Source organism: Rosa rugosa, chromosome 1 (genome assembly GCF_958449725.1).
Source record: "Rosa rugosa chromosome 1, drRosRugo1.1, whole genome shotgun sequence".
Classification (NCBI taxonomy): Eukaryota; Viridiplantae; Streptophyta; class Magnoliopsida; order Rosales; family Rosaceae; genus Rosa; species Rosa rugosa.
In genome coordinates, this window is record NC_084820.1 from 65,511,141 (window position 1) to 65,526,400 (window position 15,260).

Below are 15,260 nucleotides of genomic sequence, written 5' to 3' on the forward strand. Positions count from 1 at the left end.
CCATAAGAAATCACAATCACTTTGGTCTCAATCAAGTCCCCTCCATCCAGCCTGCTTTGAAAGCTTATGGCGAGCAAGAGAGTATTTCTTTTATTAAATAAGGAAGACCGTGGTAGTGCTCAATTTTGAATCAAATTTTCCAGTTCAAATTGGTCCCATCATCTGTCTCCGTCTTGGAATATATATCTCTGGAAGAATCTGAGAGGATTAAGATCACAAGCTATTGAAGATCAAATTTGATTCTTGCCTCCCTCCCTCCATTTGAGGCATATATAAAGTGAATTCGTGCCATGAAGAAGGAAAGATGAAAAGGTAGTTGATAAAAGAAATTTGGAGGTCCCAAATTGAATTCCGCCCTCCGTCTCAGAAAAGGAGAAACCATCTTTCTAACTAAATGCTGCTCTCAATAATTTTATTGAAAATGATTTTATTGATCATATTTGTGGTTTTCAAAAATTGCACTAAAACTTACAAGGACACCCTAACCCTTTAAAAGGGGAAGCCTAGAGGGTGATGTTCTATTGAAGTCAGGTCTAACAGTAATATACTTGGGGGTCCTGTGATGCTGCACATGCTACTACTCTGTTAGGTTGCTGGTGTCGACAGTCCGTCTATCTGTACAATTGAACTATCTCTTAGCAACCTTCACTGCTAGCTATCTGACTAATTGTCTGCACCCGCTGCTTCTCTACAAAATTCCTCAGGTCCCTTCAGTGTCACCACCAAACAATCCGATAAGTGAGCATATATTTGAAAAGCAATTATGATTTAGATTGACAATAAGAGAAAACAAAAGAAGCATAAAATACAAATCTTGTTTTGGACTAACTGCAGAGAGTATAACTTACATGCAACGTGGTACACTGCAATTTGATTCTCTACAGCTTGCAGAATGAGACTTTATTCCAATCCATGCCTTCTGACACAGTGTACAACCTCCAGACGCTCGAACAGTGCATCTATATGCATGGCAAAATAACTTCTTCATTTGGAGGCAGTTTGGGTAAGAGCAAGGCTGGCTGGTGGTAGATGGACATTTAGAAGCATGTTGCAAAGCATCAACCAGTTTCTTTATCTGCACCGGTACACATTTAAAATTAAGCTGCTCAAAGCATACTTGACTAGCTCAAAGGAAAAAAAAAGTTATTTTGCAATAGGTCATTATCCTTTTGGCATGATATTTGTAAACAGTTTGTTTAGAACTACTGTGATCCCGTTACTACAAAGTTGAATGAATTACTCTTGGAATAGAGAAGTAAAACCCACATTTAGGATGAAAAATACTTGAAATTATAACTTACCATCAATGTGTTTTCCAGTGCCTTGGTACTCCTGGTCGCATGGCTCAGTGGGGAAGATCTCTCCATCACATGGCTAACAGAGGAAGAGCTCTCTGTCACATGGTTAACTGCAGGAGAGCTCTCTGTCACATGGCTAACTGAGGGCAAGTCCTCTGTCACATGGCTAACAGTGGGAGAGCTCTCTGTCATATGGCTAACTGTAGGGGAGCTTCGAGTCAATTTATGAATGTGGCAAGAACTGCCTCTCTCTTGAAAGCATTTTGCACAGACATCAAACTCTGTGCAGATCCCACATACCCAGATCTGATCAACCACACCATCATTATGGCAAATGCTGCATATGTTCCCAGCAGTCCGCGCAGTTAGATTCCGAAGGTGATGCAAAATCATTATTGAGGAATACTTGGCCCGGCGAGGTGTGTCAAACTGATAATGATTTTTCTCACAAAAACTCAAGAAAGAATACCTATTCTCAAATAAATCATTGTTCAAAATAACATCTTCAACCTCAGTATCAGGAAGAACATCCTTCACCATAACCTGAGAGAGCACATGTTGTTCCTTGTTGATCGAAATGTGTACGTCTCTCCCATAAAGGTCACGCTCAGCATCATGGCATCTTTCACAAAGGTGAAAATTTTTGCACCGACTACATGACCATTGTCCCCCAGATAATATTGCTTCATGGCAGTGGGTGCAAACATACTGCAAGTAGACAACCATGAAGTCCCCCTTTATAGGTAAAATGGTTTGCCCCAGTTTTTGCATCAGTAGAATATCTTTTGTTGAACCATCAGAAGGACTTGCATGTCCCATGGCTTTCAAAGTTCTCGTTCTTATCGTCTTTTTCTCCTTTGTTCTTTCCTGTTCCATCTTCTTTATCAAATCTTCAGCAGCAGTGGACCAATAGTCACCATCAAAATATGGCAAACGAGCTGCTGTTACCTTTAAGTTACATTTCCCAGTAGGGATAAAGAAGCGATCATATAAATTAGTGGAACCGACCACAATTTTTTCATCAGTTGCTTTTTTTATCATCAACTGATACCATTGACGCAGCTTATCAGACTTGGGAGTTTTCTGCTCCGGTGGATGGCAATATAAAAGATAATCTTCACCCTTACATGGGGGACATGCCCATATATAGGAGGTCACAAAACCTCGTTTCTTGCAAAAATCAAGGTAACCTATCAGTATTTCATGGTAAACAAACGTACGAAGAGCTTCTCCTGTCACAGTTTTTATCTCAGGTCTGAAGTACTTGATGGAATCGAGATATGATATATAAACACAGCGCTTATTTGGAGGACTACATTCTGAGCCGAACTCCTGCACATACATTCCAAAAAGGCATACATCTACACCTTCAATCTTCTGAAACAAAAGAATAACCTGAACGCAAAAAGAATGCTATTAGGATTTTCAGAAACAATAACAAACAAGCGATGACATTAATAGAGAATAGATTCAGCAGGAGATGAAGACCAGCGAGGGAATTCATAAATCAACGCACAAACTTCTGGAATTCAAAAATTTATCTCACCCTTGATCTGTACGGAAATTCAGTAGGGTAATTCTCGTCATGAAAGAGATCCAAAAAATTCTGCTTCACTGTTACTGTTTTTTGAACAGATAAAACCTCTCTGACAACAAGATCTTCCGCTCTTGAAACCTAACAACACATTGAATTATATAAACAATAGGCAACTAGAAAGGGATTATTATGTCATAAACTAATCATGTGTGAAAGCCTATAAATACAAACAGGAATATATGATTAAAATTCAAGTATTCAACTGCTACTGAAAGATCTCATGATTAGTTTATCTACATTCATTATCCTCTGAATTAACATTTTGAATACAAAAGCATCTCCAAAGCACTATAGATTACAAACCATTTTGTGTAAGATAAAGACAGGAACATCAGATGGAAAATTAATTGATATCAAGAAACCATTGACCAAATTGATTAGCGCGTAACTGCTAGGCATTCATCTCGAAAAATCTATGTAGTAGTCACATATTTTTGTTTCCATGCCTTGCAACCCAAACAGATACTAGCAAAATGCAAAATATATCAGATAAACTAAAATGCATTATTCTCAGTCAGAGTTGGCATCATACCTCAGAAAATCCTTCTCCTTGAACTTTTGTTCTCTCTTCTCTCTCTTGCTTGAGGCGTCTAATCAGTCTTTGCTCTATGTGGTTGCTAAGCATGGTAGTTGGGAGATCTTTAGCACCGAAAACAGCATTTTCAGCCAAGGGTTTGCGGTCTCCAAGTTCTGTCTCTTTTAACAAGCATTTGAGACATATGTACTCAGCTTTGCCATCCAAATCACTTTTATCATTGTAGAGAGCACATATCTGATGTTGCCAGCCATCACACTTATCACATTGGACCCACTGCAAGTACATAAAAGGACTCAAGAAATTAATTCGTTATTTGAAGATTAAAAGAACAGAAAAAAAAAGGAAGACAGAATGATTCAATTTTTCTTATTTTGTCAAAGAATGACTTGACTACACTTACCGATTCTTCAATTTCTTCATCATTCTTCTTTTTACCAAGTGTTGCCTTGGAAACAGAGATACCACGAAAGGAGATATTTCCACCTCGAGACACCTTATAGCACATCGAACAAAAACAATATCGTACACCATGCTCATCTAGTGTGCGATAATAGTTTACACTGCGCTTTATACGGGTACCACAGCATGAACAGTACATTGGTGCTGGGGCAAACGACCTCTTACCAATTGCACACAACTGACACACTTGCTCACTGTTTCCTCTATCTTCCATCAGGTTACTCTATTTCAAACAACATATTATAATAAATTACCGTACTTAAAGCATAAATTACCGTACTTAAAGCAAGCTTGGGCCATTAGAAAATAATTGAAGCTATTGGGAAAAAAAAAAAAAAAAAAAGGAAACTAAACTAAACAAACTCTACCGTCTGTTTTGGTGTAATAATTATCATACACAATTTTACATAATTCACTAGCTTTTCTCACAAGAACTCAGCAAGCAAATTGTGATGTGTCCCTCTTGCCTAAACTGTAAGTTCCATTACTTTAGTACATATAAAACATTTAAGCTATTGCAAACAAAGAAGTACTTACACCACTTTAGTTGATATAAAGCAAGTGTTATGAGAAACAAAAAAAGGCCAACCACACCGCGTTGAATCAATAGCTATTGCTTATAAAAATGACTATGCTTATTGGTCTTTTTTCTCGTGTAACTCTCACAAGCCACTTTCCATCAACATATCTAACACTCAATTACTCATTGAACATAAGAAACAAAGCACCAACTAAAGAAAATATTATCAGATAGAGTGCTAATCTGTAAAAAGACCGACAAGTGCACCAATATAGATATTCAAAATGGAAAAGCTAAATGAAAGAGAAAGGGCAAAAGTGAAAATTTAAGAAGGCACTGTAAAAAGGTAATGATCAAAGATAAGATCCGAAGAAAAATCCCAAGGCAGTAAAAGAAAATGAAAACATGCTGCAAGTCTTTTATGAATCTTGTTTGTGCCGACATTTGTGTATGTTTACCAGTTAATCAATTGGAAAAGCTTGACCAAAGGTGAATAGAAAAAGTATTACCTGATCAATGCTGTGCCTAAGACTCAATAGATGTTCCTTGATCTGCTCTGCTGTGAAGAGTTCAGTTAAGGAAAGACCTGGCTTCCCTAGCATTTTCACTTCCTTAAGATCAGACTCTGGTTTTGGCTCTGTTTGGATGAACTCAGTCCTTACTCCATCTTTAGAATCAATACTAAGCTCTTCCAAGGACAAATTGATACTCCTGGAGCCTGTCCTTTCAGAAACTTGTTTCACATTTTCTATAACCTCACAGCTACTAGTAGGGTCTATTTGCTCCCTCTGATGACAAGCAACCCCTCCAGAAGGAATGGGCACATTTTCATCATTGAGTTTAATATAGTCAGCATCACTTTGTTTAACATCATAGATCCTCATAGAATTCTGTACAGAACTTTTAACTGGTCCCATATTCACTTGTCTTACTTCAGAATTAAAAGATAAAGGAGAGTCAGAATGTTGCTGCAGGTTTGGAAGTCCTTCCGGAATACAGGCTTGAACAACTAAAGGCGACGAGGGAGGAACATTTTCCTTTTTAATTTCCATCTTCACCCTTTTTGAAGAAAGCACCACATCTTCATTATTTCCTGAACCGACTCCCACTGAAGCAGGCTGTTTATCACCTTGTGACTGTTCTGGAGGAACTTGAGGCAGCAAAAATGGATCATGGGATTGTTTTTGGTTATCTTGAGACTTTATTATAAGGGATTCAGAGTGTGGCTGCAAGTTTGGAAGTCCTTCAGGAGCCAATAAATGAAAACTTTCCTTTTTACTCTCCATCTTCAACCTTTTTGATGGCATGTCTTCAATATTTCCTAAACAGTGTCCACCTGAAGCAGACTGTTGAACACCTTGTGACTGCTCTGAAAGAAATTGGGGTTGCAAATAGGGATGATGGGGTCGTTTTAGGTTATTTTCAGACTTCATTGTGAGGGATTCAGACTGCAATATATCCTCAAGAGTTGCGACTTCGGGAACTTGCATTGCAATATGATGGCGGGTCATTAAGTTAGAATAGGAGAACATTGAACATTCGCCCAATGAAGATGGAAAAACCATGGATTGAGCATTCTGGTTACTCCCCAGACAACTTGTGAGTTTGGAGGCGCCAATTTCACCTGAAAAGAAAGTATATTAACAAATGAGGAGGTCAAGAAAGAAACCAACAGAAACAGAGAAAAGATATTTAAGTGGATAATTGTCATACATCAGTATGTGTACCTGTTAAATGCATGCACTCTAGTATTAGAACATATTATGAAAATTAAAATCACAAACTCTATATTTTTAGCAGATTGGTAAACAGATATGCATATACTGGAAAACTACATATTGGATGAGTATGTAATTGGTGCATATAATCTATCAAGCAAGTTTAACAAATGTAAAGTAGGAGAATTCAATCATAAAGCTTCCAAGTCATACCATGGTCAAGATGTTGCTGTTGAACATGACAATTAAATGAGACATCAGAACTGTACTGCAGGTTCCCGCCATGAGAGAATGTTCCATCATCAAAACCTCTAACAACAGAGTAGTGATCGGCATTGGAATATGCAGAGACTGATGAAGTGTTCTCAAAGGGAAGAACAATCTCAGATGAAACCTGCCTTGAGCCCAACGAGGAAGGCATGTCCATTTGATCACAAGTAATGAATCCATGAGCATCTCCCTGCTTATAACCATCAACAGGGACCCCTGCGTAAATATATTCAATAATCCATTATTTATTAGCCTAAACTATTAAACTGTTAATCAAGATGCCATTACATAGTAGCCTCAACTATCAAATTGTCAATTAACATTAAAGTGATCAAACGGTTGGTAATCAGTGCGATCTTACCAATGGAGTTGGATCTAGTAGCATCACTCGATGTCTCTGCAGCATCTGAGACGCAATAACCATGTGGCAGCCCTGAAGGAGGCATTGTCGTACAGAATTCATCTGAATTTTCACCAGACTTTGCACCATACAGATAACGCTGGACTGCACTTAGGACCCGATCATTCAGTGTCTGCTCATTCACATAGTCGTCCTAAAACACATTCAAATTTTAAACTTCAGGATAACAGCAGAAACAAATTGTACAAGGTTTAACTGACAAGCCCTTTCTCCCTAAAAAACACTTTGAAGCTAGTTGATGAGGTCACTTAGTTACCCAAAACATTACGAGGACTGATTTGCATCAAATTCGAAAATATTAACAATTGCAAGACAACAAATGGCTAGCATGTGACACGGTGTCCCCATTAAACAGAAACAGAAAGTATAGATAATAAACAAACAGGCTTCTGAAACTGAATTCTCAATGTAATATAAGAAAAACAAACCTCCGAAGTAGCCTCCATAAATAGCTGGGTTTCTATGCCAAGCACAAAGTCAGATGCTAGGTCTCCCGCCACATTACTACATCCCAAGAATCTGTCAATACTGTGGAAGCATTTAACACGTCAGAACAAATACAACAGTACTGATTAGAATGTTAAAATTACAGCAGTGCAGTTTAATACATCAACCGGGATCAAAATGCCAAACTTCTAAGACTTACATTTTTCTTCTAACCAAAGTACGAAGCCAGCTGACTCCAGGACCTTTGCGCCAGTCAACCAAGTAGCCTACTTGACTGTTCACTGGCTGATGATGCAAGCCATGCCCTCCCAGAAAATGCAGACCCGAACCGAAGGTCTGAGCTGCATTATAGCTCTTCACATCCATCTCCCTCGTCTTATGACACTTCATTCATGCTGAAACAGTAAATTCCATAAAACATTGAGCATAGGAATTCTCACATTAATCATCTCCAACCCAACATTCTTTCTCCTTCTAATCAATTCACTACAATTTCACTCATTCCAGTCAAAATCATAATTCTTTCAAATCCTTACTAACAGTTGTAATATTACTAAATACTAATGATTTTCACCACCAACCCATCAAGTCCAAGACTCCAAATTTCAAACTTCCACTCCACCCAGAACCAATTAACCCCATCCCCACAAAACCCTAATCCCAATTTTACCGCCCGTAAAAAAAAAAAAAAAAAAAAATCAAAAAGGGTAAAAATCGAAGCAACAGAATCTTAGTCAAAATCAAATTCCGATTAATAGTGCAATTCCGGTAGAGGTTTCCGATAACAACATAAACCCTAGAAAATAGCAGAAAGAAGAGGGAAGTGAATTGGGGAAAAACCCTAATAGGAAAGGTGAATTGGGGTTTTGACGAACCAACCTCAGTGTTTGTCCTTATTGGCTGCGGCGGTTGAGAGTCGTCCTCGGCTTTCTCAATCGGTGGTGGGCCACCGCAGATAGATAGATAGATAGATAGAGAGGGACACAGATAGAGTTTCTTTTTTTCTTTTCTTTTATTTTATTTTTATGGAGTTTCAGAGTTTACCCTAATTTTTATAGCGGCAAAACCCCCTGGGAGCTATGGAGTTACCATCTCCGACATATGTGTACTTACCAAACTACCCTTTTGAGGGTGTGGTTTTTTTTTTTTTTTTTTGTTGGTTTCTATTTGCTAGCCTTTTATTTATTTTTTATAGAAATATTTGCTAGCCCAAGATTTAAGGCTTTTGTTTATTCACTAATTAAAAGAAGATAAGAAATCTTAGGGCTTTGATCTCCAAAAGTAACCTTTATTTGTTGATTTATACTTTGTCCAAACTAGTATTTCCTTATTTCTTTTGGTTGAAAAAAATAATAGTTTTAATAATAATAGCCAAGTATTTCTTATAATATGGAGAAGAAAATAATAGGACTGGTAGGGTTTTTACTTTTAAGCTTCATTATTTGATGGATCACAATAATTATATATTGTTAGTGGCTGGAACTGGATCCGGGTCACTTTCAAGACTGTGATATGTGACGTATCATAATATGAGATTTAGGAAATTTTTAAGATTCCTAGTCATTCATTAGTTGGATTAGACTTTGTGTCGGTCTCGTCTAGGTTGAGGATTTGGGCTTATGGTTCTTTTTTTTTTTTTTTTTTAGAAATGATGGTTCTTGTTTTTACAAAGGTCATGTTTGGCCGAACTTTATTTAAAGAGAATCTTTTAGATGGAAAGTTACTTATTGCGTGATGGAGTTGATCATAATGAGATTGTTCACTCGTCAATATCACTTATGTGATGTCCTTCCATCATGCATATCACTATGTCTTTTTCCTTTAAATATTTTCTGGATCAAACTTCTGATCACTTTGTATAGATATGGATTTGAAGATATTACCATCAATGTCCACCAAGAGTTCTGGCATTCCAACAGTAACGGGTAATTTTCAATCCCTAAAACTTATTCATATTAATTTCTACCTGTTCATGAGAAATGCAATATGAAAATTAAAAGCTATTTCCTCAAAACAACCGTCCATTCTCACGCACCTCCTGTAAAGTCTGACCAGATAAACTTTCAAGAAGCAACTGAAGTGTTCAACACCTTGACCATGGAAATAAAAAACTATAGTACTTGCATTTAGAGAATAACATACAACAAACTATCACAAAGCAATCTAAACTCATCTAGTCTCATCTAGATCTTTGTACAAATTCCTCTGGTCAAATTCAATCATCTAAATACCCTCAAATAAACATCTATTGCTTGTTACATGTCACTATCATTACCTCCTACGGTGATGGCGATGCCTATCTACCCTATCCCAACTATGACTTGAACTATCAGGGTCATAGTCATTCTTGCTTTCGTCATTCAAATAATCATATTTGGGGTTGGAATCCCTGGTGGGTGAGTATGGAAAAGAAAACTCACTGCTTCTTCTGCCTCTGTCTGTTTGGGACCTTCCCAAGGTAGGGCTTCTAGGCGCTGAAGCATTACTCGAACTGCGGGAGTTGTAACTGTAATCATGACTCCCATATCTCGGAGGATAACTAGATGGCCCATAACCTGGGTCAACGCCAGGAGGCCCATCATCTCTATAATCTCGAGACCACCTCTGCTCACGATAATGGCCTCTGCTGACAGGTTCAGAATAATGGTTTGACCTGTTGTGCGAGCGGTTCCTTGAGGGATCTGAAAATGAAGGGCCGGGTGCCCAGAGTCTCTCATCAGCATTTTCTGGGATTGGTGCATTTACTCCTGGAAATTCGACTGTCATTTTCCTCTGTGGTTCAGGTGGTTCAGGATGGTCTGTTTCAATGATTTCCCCATCCTCCTGTTCAAACTTAGTTTCCTCACCACCGTGTATAATTATTCCTGATGGCTGGTCCTCATCATCTACATCTACAATTGTCAAGGTAAAGTGTTATGGCTCAAAAAAATAATCTAACATCAAAGAAATGGAAATATCACTAACAGTGGATAAAAAGTACACAAGAATCCTAAGAAGATTCCAGAAAACAGGATGTTCGCAGGTGTTTTCCAGGAAATTAGCAGAGCAGTTTCAGTAAACTAAACAGATGATAACCATAATCTACAAACTACCAAGCAACAATTTGGGGAGTAAAAGGGTAATGTCTGCAGGAAATGCCACCCACAACCAATGCTCCCCCAAGATGTACTAAATTGCATCCATAAATTGTGATACTTTTATATAATGAATAAAACCTAATTCATAAGAATTCAATTAATTATTCATCAAATTTGACCCAGCACTCTTCTCCTAGACTGGTTTACCAAATACTTTAGCTGGAGGACACAAGGTCAATGCCCCAACTAAATACAAAGAGTTATGCCAGAGGTTATTTACCAAGGTCATTAATTTGATGGCGAGAATCAATTTGCTCTTAACATCAAACATTTTTCCTCCCTTTTCGGTTGGTCATAGGGAAACGAAGAAAATACATGAATATATGTTCACTGAGTTTTAACTTTTTCTTCTTTTTGTGCTGGAGAAAGGGGAAATAGGCTGTAATTGTGGGCACCACAGTATTCCTAACTCTAAATTAGTTACTTTAGGTGACAGTTCAAAATGAGAAAAAATATATTTACTACCTAAATATCCTGGTGGGTATCCAATTTCTCGCATTCTGTTAAGCCAAGGAGGTGGATCAAGTTCCTGCACAAATGCCAATAATCACTTAGTAATCCAAATATAAAGTGAAATAAAAAGAAACTTTTTCTTGACAAGAATAAAAGCTCCAACAAAGGAAACCAAACTGTAACATGAGATTGGCAGAGTCATAAAATTCAAGTTTACATGTCAAATAGATAATCGTCTATAAGGTAGCATCTCTAGTTGCTCAGAAAGTTCAGAAAAGGTCTTGCAATCATAACTCAAGAAGGTGATAACTTGCAGAGCTTCAGCTGTACGAAAGTTATAAGTTGAGATGCAAGTTAATTTTTTTTTTTTGGGGTCAAATTGGAGGTGTTGAACCCCTGACCTAGCCTAATCCTAACTCAGATGCCCACCCTCCCTGACCACTTGGGCTAACTCATTTAAGTTACTGTATATAATAGCAAGGTAACAGATCTCCACTACCGCACAGCACTTCATCAACAAAATCTTACATACTAATGGGACTGGGCTTGTGCTGCATAATATACTTCCTACAACTGGCTTTATCCACAGCCGCACATTCTCCTATAAGCCTTTAGCTTCTTAGAGATGCATATCACAGTACAATATATCAGAGTTCAGGTCATGAGAATGCAACTAGTGGCATCAGGAAGAGAAGCTTAATGAATAATTGACAGTATCTGTCTTGTAATTATAATGCCAAACTGGAAGCATCAATAAGAGATATTAACAAGTCGTCTTTATAAAACATGAGTTATGGCTTACCCCAAGACCCATAAGCTTCCTTGTGTCAGCATGGAGAGCACCGGGCCTTAGACCATCGTATTTTCCAGCTGGAGAATTCTGATAATATCGAGTTGAGTTGCGAGAATTAGGAGTTTGATTTTTTTTTATCTTGCGCTGTTTGCGGGCATTATTGACAGCAACATGGTTACGAGGCTTGGGGCATTCCTTCAACGCATGATTGTAAGAACCACAATTGAAACAACGGCTAGCATCATCTATAATCTCCAAGCCCCTATTTAAAAGGAAAAGAAATATGAAATTCTAAGGCATCTGAACAAAACTACTGTTGCTTAAACGAATTCTCAAGACAACCTTTGTATTCAAATAGTTCACCAAACCAGGACATCATAGATTTTAGTCAAGCTAAGAGGAAATAAATTGAAGCAGAGACTCAGATCTGGTGAACAAAAGACAAAATATAAATACTGTTTTCTTCGACCACTCAATGATTAGCAAAGTTCCAATGTCAATCAGAGTCCGATTGATAATGGCATTTTGTTAAGCACAGCGTAGATGTCAAATCCTTATGATGATGCTGGATGACCAGCTGATATTTTGTTTATCAGTCAGCTTAGTTGACAGTGTCATATCTTTAATTTGAGATTTTGAGTCACATGATAATATTTGTGGGGGAAGTTGGAAGTTTACCCCTCCTGATTAGTTGAATTACCAGCCAAAGTCAAGCCTAAGGCATAACCACGATCATATAGAGGCGCATAGTTGCTATCCAAAGGAATTGATTCCCTGTTTTGTGCTGTCCCTGTTTGGTTGTCCATCCAAAAAGACTGCACATGAAAGCATACTTCAGAAGACATAATTTCATTTAATAAAAAAAATATAAAAATAATAAATAAAAAACCAGGATGTGTACAAACAAGTAAAAAGAACAACAAAAGTAGGAACTTCAGGCATCTAAAATCTCAATCAGGGAGTGAGTACTGAAGGTCTTTCCAGGAGATGTCACTGCAATCAGTGGCTCATAAAATTCGCAGCCAAGTATAGTGAAAAAAAAAAAATAAATAAATAAAACCATCATAGTATTTTTATAGTACTTTTGAACTAACTACATCAATCAACTACAGCTTGAGCAATGCACTACTGATTATTAAATATACAAGTCTTTGTCTTACCCTTTACCCCACGTCTGGGGCGGGGTAAAGGAAAATTAGAAGCGGGGCAGGACATATGAAAAATACAAACCTTTTGGTAATGAGAAAAAACACCACATCTGAAAATCAGAAGACACACAGAGCAAAGCAGACACTAGAATAGGAGACTCACCACCCCAGACGTCCTCTCTGTGCCAAAACGAAGAGCAGGAAAGAGTGTCTCTTCACCTGATTCTAACACTTGAGTAGGATCCTGAATGATCATGTGATTAAAGTAGTATGTTAACCCATAAGAGCCAAAATGAAGACAAAAGGTGGTGCATATGAACACATCATAATTAGCTGAGAAATCAAAATGAGTAACATCCTTTAATTTGACTCTAGATTGACAACCTCACATTCTCTAAGGTACTCTTCCTTTCATTCCACATCACAAGAATCATAAGAAATAATAACTATCAATGCAATGTCTTACTCTCTTACTATACAAGCATAAGATTCAATAATTCTAATGATTACAATTCAAGTATGACTTTCTATTAGAATTCTTATAAAGTAAACTGAAACTCCAATTGAACCTATCTGGGTCATAAAAATCCATCATAATCTAAGGAATAATATCCCTAGTATAAATGAGTGAGTCTTACTTGAGATGAAGAAACATGTTTGGCATGCCATTCTGACCACTGCTGTAATAGTTCTTCAAGCTTGTGTTTACTAGCTCTAGAAAATTGAAACAATGTGCTTAGAAATTGCAAAGAAAATAACCAGAATTACAAGCATATAATTTATATTGATACAATTTTTTTTTTTTTTTTATCTATTCGTCTAAAATCAGAGAAAAATGTTATGCGACAATAATTACTACGACCAACCTTGTTAAAGAATTATATGTTACACGGACAGAAGCTTGCTGCTCGTCAACTGTTGTTCGAGCCCTCTTTACACCTGTTTTAGCTGATGATGTGGAATTATGGAGAACATTAACGAAGATCATGTCATAAACTGAAGGCAACATAAAGTTCAGTCCCCTCAAGGCACACTGCACTAAAATTTTAGGAGTGAAAGTTATTCACATGCATTTTCTAGTTTTGCAGTTGAACAAAGGATAATTTAAATGAGGAAAACAGAATATGAAAAGTGGAAGAAGGATACGAGTGACATCCGTATTGTGGATTCCAAAGGGACTTGTATCTTGAACTGCAAGGTGACCATTCTCATGCAATGTCGAGTGCAAATCAATATTTACATTCTCAACATCCTCCTCCTTGGGACCAGAACTAGTCAAAGCAGGGAGGTTGTTTATATCCTCGATTTCCATATCTGAATCGTTATCACCCAATTCATTTGCAAGGCTTGCTTCTGGTATGCATTCGCCTTCTTCACATTGAGCAATGGTCTCCCGCCCTAGATCTTCACTGTTTGGTTTATCTTCTTTATCCTCAGAGTTTGTAGGTTGAGCATCAACCTCTTTAGAGTCACTCTCATTATTAAGTTTGTCGTTCACCTCCTCAATAGAGTCACCAGAATCCGGAAGAGCAATAAAATCCTCAGATTCCATTTCGATCAAGAACCAACTTCTTCCTATAACAAGCCACACCGAAAACACACTGCATTACATGAACAATAATCATTAATCCACAAAACCAAGTAAGGTATCAAACTTCACAATACACACAAAGAAACCCATCAAAGAAAAAACATACAAACATGTAGATAGATACTACTAACACTACTCATTCAAAAAATTGAACATACACATAACCAAATTCAACTCAAATTTCATCTAGAAACACACATCCCAATCAATTATTACCAATTCTAACAGAAAGAAGCAACCTTTAAAGCAAGAACAAACCTAAGGACAATGGCATATGATTGCAAATGGATTCAAACCCTTTTTAGCATTGAAGCTTAAGCCTTTAAGCTAAATTCACCTACTTTAAATTCTGGGTATCTCGAAAAGCAATCGGGCAAGATAAAAGCCAATGGAAGAAGACTTGGAATTAGGGATTTGAAGTGTAAAGGTGGTACCTTGGAATCTCGGGTTGAGTGAGATTAGGGTTTTGTTGAAATGCGCCGCCGCAGCTGAATCGGAGATTTAGGGTTCCGGTAGCGCGGCGCAGGAAACAAGGCCGCCGCAGCTGCTAATTATTTCTCGAGTGAAGAGAAATCATTCGAGTGCGTCCTTTTCTGTGGTTAATCGTCTCTATTCTCTTTTCTTTCTTTTTGTATGTTTATGAGAGGAAATTTTGTTTTTCGGTCAATTTTTGAAAGATAGAGATTAATTGGGGAGAGCCAATCTGAGAGCAAAGTGAGCATGTCCAATTGGTCACGTTGTCTTGACCACGTGTTTTGGTTTTTTTATTATTATTATTTTTATTTTATTTTTTTTATTTTTAGTGTGAAGAGTTGAAGTCTTGAAGACATGATATATTTTCCCTTCCATGGAATTTTTTCCTTCATGTTA

The 15,260-nt window shown here is 37.5% G+C and overlaps 2 protein-coding genes across 5 annotated transcripts; both read right to left on the reverse strand.

Moving 5' to 3' along the window:
• Positions 1-410: 410 nt before the first annotated feature.
• On the reverse strand, positions 411-8,282 carry LOC133726188 (probable histone acetyltransferase HAC-like 1). 2 transcript variants are annotated; one of them, XM_062153692.1, is made up of 12 exons: positions 8,148-8,282; positions 7,468-7,663; positions 7,250-7,349; positions 6,762-6,954; positions 6,344-6,616; positions 4,922-6,036; positions 3,834-4,115; positions 3,428-3,706; positions 2,845-2,973; positions 1,302-2,693; positions 849-1,075; positions 411-708 (listed from the first exon to the last, which is right to left on the reverse strand). In XM_062153692.1, exons 2-12 carry the CDS (start codon positions 7,656-7,658, stop codon positions 636-638), a joined length of 4,254 nt encoding a protein of 1,417 aa, XP_062009676.1. In that variant the 5' UTR covers positions 7,659-7,663; positions 8,148-8,282; the 3' UTR covers positions 411-635. The 2 variants fall into 2 exon arrangements, with proteins under 2 accessions (XP_062009676.1, XP_062009675.1); XM_062153691.1 differs by lacking the exon at positions 8,148-8,282 and having other exon boundaries at positions 7,468-8,121.
• A 1,084-nt stretch (positions 8,283-9,366) lies between these two features.
• LOC133726189 (uncharacterized) lies at positions 9,367-15,051 on the reverse strand. Of its 3 annotated transcripts, none has more exons than XM_062153694.1 (9): positions 14,825-15,051; positions 13,946-14,374; positions 13,666-13,837; positions 13,438-13,513; positions 12,963-13,043; positions 12,330-12,466; positions 11,661-11,913; positions 10,871-10,934; positions 9,367-10,159 (listed from the first exon to the last, which is right to left on the reverse strand). In XM_062153694.1, exons 2-9 carry the CDS (start codon positions 14,349-14,351, stop codon positions 9,540-9,542), a joined length of 1,809 nt encoding a protein of 602 aa, XP_062009678.1. In that variant the 5' UTR covers positions 14,352-14,374; positions 14,825-15,051; the 3' UTR covers positions 9,367-9,539. The 3 variants fall into 3 exon arrangements, with proteins under 3 accessions (XP_062009678.1, XP_062009677.1, XP_062009679.1); XM_062153693.1 differs by having other exon boundaries at positions 13,946-14,400; XM_062153695.1 differs by having other exon boundaries at positions 13,666-13,747; positions 13,946-14,400; positions 14,825-15,049.
• Positions 15,052-15,260: the final 209 nt, after the last annotated feature.